This window comes from Pituophis catenifer, unplaced genomic scaffold, assembly GCF_029215685.1.
Source record: "Pituophis catenifer annectens isolate HBS135680 unplaced genomic scaffold, rPitCat1.0.hap2 SCAF_2, whole genome shotgun sequence".
Taxonomy (NCBI): domain Eukaryota; kingdom Metazoa; phylum Chordata; class Lepidosauria; order Squamata; family Colubridae; genus Pituophis; species Pituophis catenifer.
Genome location: NW_027256882.1, coordinates 6,564,852 through 6,569,046, shown reverse-complemented (window position 1 = coordinate 6,569,046; position 4,195 = coordinate 6,564,852). Strand labels below are relative to the sequence as shown.

Genomic DNA, 4,195 nt, shown 5'->3' with positions numbered 1-4,195 from the left:
TTAAGTTTCTTTCTTTTGGTTGCTGCGATCCCTGCTTGGACCGCACGATGGCGCTGTTTTCTGTCAACCTTAGCGTGGAGGGCCGTTGTAGACCTTTGGACCTCAGGTTAAGGCTTTTGAAGCAGGATTCTTTCTTTTGTGCCTGTTATGGAGCTCCTGGGCCTCCCGTTACTGTATGAATATTAATAAGGCTTTTAATAATAAACATACAGAATAATAATCTTTAAATGCTATTAAAAAGGGGTTTTTTTTCTTTTTTTTTGTGGCTGCTATATCTGCTTGGGCCACAGGAGGGCGCTGTTTTCTGTCCCTTAGCAATAGCTTTGAAGCTATCGAGATATTACTTTATCGTGGAGGTAGGCTGTGTGGAGAACCCTAACCCTAACCCTAACCCAAACCCCCAAACCCTAACCCAAACCCCCCAACCCCCCAAACCCAAATTCTGTTGATTTCCTGGTCTGGCCTAGGGAACTGGGCTGATGGTGGGGCCTGTGATTTAAGAGATCCAGTCTTCTTCTAATTTCATTAAAGTACTGGAGTCCAAATTGCAAACTTCCTGGGAGCTTCGGAATTCTCTCGAAGAGGACTCAAAACCTGCCTAAGCCATTCCTCTGTTGGGAAGGTTGCTCAAGGCAGCTGACCCAGAGGAGAATGGCACAAGAAGCCCATAATTAAGAAAAGGGTGCAGATATAAATAGCCTTTTCTTAATCAGCAGAAATCATGAAGATCAAATGCTGAAACCGGTACTGACAGATATAAGCTCAATAATTGGATTTTGAAAGACATTGGTTTCTTCAGGATTCTGCAAGATAACTTGCATAATTATGCCAGATGCCATATTTAATCACACCATGAACTTCATCCCTCCCTTACTCTTCTATTTCTCTAACAAACACATGGGTGGGTGGGACAGTCCTACTTGAAAACAACCTACACACCTGATGGAGTATAAACTAGCGAGATTAAGCCGTTAAGAAGACTTCAACTTCCCTGGGTACCGAAACAGCCTGGTCTCTGCCTTCCCATGGAGGCGGAGGTGACCTTAAGCCAAGCGCTGTGGACGCTGGCGCTTCAATTCAGTGCCTCAGTCGCACTTTTACTCCTCGGTTGGACCTTTTACTATGACTTCACCAGGACGCAAATCCCACCGGAATCACCCAGGGGGCGAAACTGCGCCTGATGAATTTGGCCATGAGCCTTGTTCTCAGACTGGTAAGCTTCCTTCCCTGGACCCTGTTTTTGCTTTCTGTGGTTCTGCCTGGCCGGCAACAGGCCTCAGCTGGGGGAGCCTGAGTGTCTGAAGGGGCATTTGCAGAACTTGTAGGAAATCCGGTGTGTCTGTGTGTGTGTGTGTGTGTGTGTGTGTGTGTTTGTCAAAAACAATTGGTTTCTGCCAATTGCCTGGAACCCACCTTCCCTTTGCCGCTTTTTCTTTCTGATCTGGTTGTTGACCTGCAATGTTGCCTTCCCACCTCGAGCGGAGGAATCCCACTAATGCCTCCCACCCACCCTTCCCTCCCTTCGCAGCCCCATCAAATCTCTGGGGTGAGCCGTTGGCCCCCTTCTTTGAAAAGAAGGCACAGTTGCCTGTGTGCGGGTTAAATGCTTCCCATGTCCCAAAATGTCTACAGGCTTGGATGGCACATGAATTGCCAAATATTCCTTCTACCGTTTTATCACTTTCATTCTGCTTCATGGGGGGGGGGGGGGATGACTTTGAAAGTTCTTTCTAAGGAAGAAGCAGCAAAAATCAGCTTTGAAGCGTATCCTTACAAATACTTCATGGGTTATGGATGGATTTATTTCTTATGTTTTCCCCTGAACAGGCCCTGATTCTGGAGAAACTTGGTGTCTGCCACAAATACATCATATGGAGGCAAATCATGAACGGGATCCCCCCGGGGAGAGCACCTGACCTGACCATCAAGGAGATGCTTTTTGAGGCGGTCCCAGTGAGGGTCTATTGGCCCAGGACAGCAGGTGCCGAGCCCAGGCGAGGACTGGTCTGGATTCACGGAGGAGTGGGCTTCTTTGGCAGCCTCCGTAAGTCTTGCAAACAATTCAGTTGCAAAAGGCACAGACGGATATTTGAGCTTAGTGGTTCATTCCTCTGCAGCATCCAAGGACCACAGGGGGAAAACTGAGTGCGCTCAGATAGAAACCTACAAATTGCGAGTGGGAGAAGTGGGATGTTCTTACCCAAGAGCCGATGCAACCAATTCCTTGTGATATTTCAGGAGCTTACGAAAGGTTCTGCCGCTTCATCGCCTGGGAAAGCACCACGGTGGTCGTGTGCATCAAGTAAGTGGGCTCAGGTTGGCTGTGTCACATGACTATACCTCCCCCCCCCCATCCCTGGGCAGTGGTCCCATCCTGTGCACGGGAGGCCCGTCAGGAGGCTAATTACCCCGTTGCTGCCAGAGCAGTTTTTGAGGGTGGGGAACCTATACTAAATCAATAAGAAGAAGAAAATATAAAGACCTGCAAACAAAAATAAAATGACTGTGGCAAAAGAAAGCAAATACAGTACCAACTGCCATAGGCCCCTTGGGTGCAAACCCAGAGCAACTGGAGCACCCCTTGAATACCATCGGCATTCACAAAATCACCTTCGGTCGATTGCAAAACTCAACTTGAAACAGATGACATCTTCACAAAGATACCTTTAAAACCATCAAACGATATTTGCCTGTCCCAGGTCCTTAGAAAGGACATGATGGGTGGATAAAAAGGCAAAATCCAGGCTAAATATCTGGGTGATTATGCAATGAATCAACAACAACAATAGGAATAACAGGGATATTAATGCATTTGTAAGGTTCTTTTTTTTTTTTTTTTTTGCTTCTCTGTTGCTGTAGATTCCCCTTGGCACCAGAGCACCCCTACCCAGCTCAGCAACTCAGCTGCTACGCTGCCGTGTCGCACTTTCTGAAGAATGCGGGGGATTATGGGGTGGACCCCCAGCGGGTGGTGCTGGCTGGTGACAGCAGCGGAGCTGCCATCATTGCTGCCATTTCCCAGCAGCTGGTGATGAGAACCGACCTGCCGCGTGCCCGGGGCCACGTGCTGCTCTACCCTTTTCTCCAAGCTCTGGATTTCAATCTGCCTTCCTATCAGCAGAACCACTCCGTTCCCATATTATTTAAGAAACGGGTTATCCGTCTTGGCATGCTTTATCTTACAGGAAGGAATGTCAATGTTGATGAAATTATGGGCAATGCCCACGTTCCCCAGGAACTCAGGGCAAAGTACCGGAAATGGATCAGCGCAGAACTCATTCCGGAGGAGTTCAAAGTCTTGGCTCACGAGCCGTTTGTACCCGGTCCGTTTTCAGAAGATCTGTACCAAGCGTGCAAAAAAGCATTTGAGCCCACATGTTCCCCGCTCCTGATGGAAGATGTCATCCTACGACGGTTTCCAGAGACTTTCCTTCTAACCTGCGAATACGACATTTTCCGAGACGATGGCCTGCTGTACAAGAAACGGCTGGAAGACAACGGGGTGCCTGTCACCTGGCGTCACCTGAAGGACGGATTTCACGGGATCTGCCTGCTGACCGGTTTGGGGCCTCTGGAGTTTCCCAGTACGAGGAAGAGCATGAAAAGCATAATCCAGTTCCTAGAGCGGTTCTAGAAATCCATCAGCCTCATTCCTCTGCTTTGTTCTTCCTCACCTTGCCCCACAGATGTTGGCCCTGTGAGTTCACCCAGTTGTCCTGCTTACCTGACAGCCCACCAACCCTCGCCCTCGCCCTCCCTTTCATAGCCCACCAGTCAGGTAGCCTGGTGTCAGCGCTGGGGGTTGTGTCATGACACACAATGGGCTTTCCCCATTCAAAGGAAAGAGGATCTCCCAAGTGGGCAGTTGAAGGGGCAGAGGGGTACTGGGGACGGGAGAGTGGCCGCATGCCGAATGGTGGCAGTCTCTGTCTCTTTATAGACAGAGACTGCAGTCTGCAGGAGTATCCATCTTTTGGAAAACCTAGTGCGGCTCTTTCAGTCAATCTCTATTCCCACAGGTAGAGAAAATGAACAAAAAGAAGGATTTGCTCCTAAAAAAGGCTCTAGAGGCCTTTCATGCCAGTCTCCTACACCTATCGCCATTCGTTCTGTCTCCTGGCAGGACCTCGCCTTCAACCGTGCCTCCCTCACACTCTGCCTCCGAAGAGACCTTTCTCCCCGGCAAAAGTGTTGC

General features: G+C 49.1%; 1 protein-coding gene across 1 annotated transcript; it reads left to right on the top strand.

Moving 5' to 3' along the window:
• Positions 1-1,932: 1,932 nt before the first annotated feature.
• Positions 1,933-3,634, top strand: LOC139309272 (arylacetamide deacetylase-like 4). Its single transcript, XM_070933326.1, has 3 exons — positions 1,933-2,044; positions 2,239-2,302; positions 2,860-3,634. Exons 1-3 carry the CDS (start codon positions 1,933-1,935, stop codon positions 3,632-3,634), a joined length of 951 nt encoding a protein of 316 aa, XP_070789427.1.
• The last annotated feature ends 561 nt before the right edge of the window (positions 3,635-4,195 follow it).

What these genes read in the sequence shown, in the direction of transcription:
- LOC139309272 (XM_070933326.1), top strand. Translation starts at nt 1,933, where the DNA reads ATGCTTTTTGAGGCGGTCCCAGTGAGGGTCTATTGGCCCAGGACAGCA. An exon ending in GGGCTTCTTTGGCAGCCTCC is followed by an intron (nt 2,045 to 2,238) that starts GTAAGTCTTGCA and finishes GTGATATTTCAG; the next exon opens with GAGCTTACGAAAGGTTCTGC. An exon ending in ACGGTGGTCGTGTGCATCAA is followed by an intron (nt 2,303 to 2,859) that starts GTAAGTGGGCTC and finishes CTGTTGCTGTAG; the next exon opens with ATTCCCCTTGGCACCAGAGC.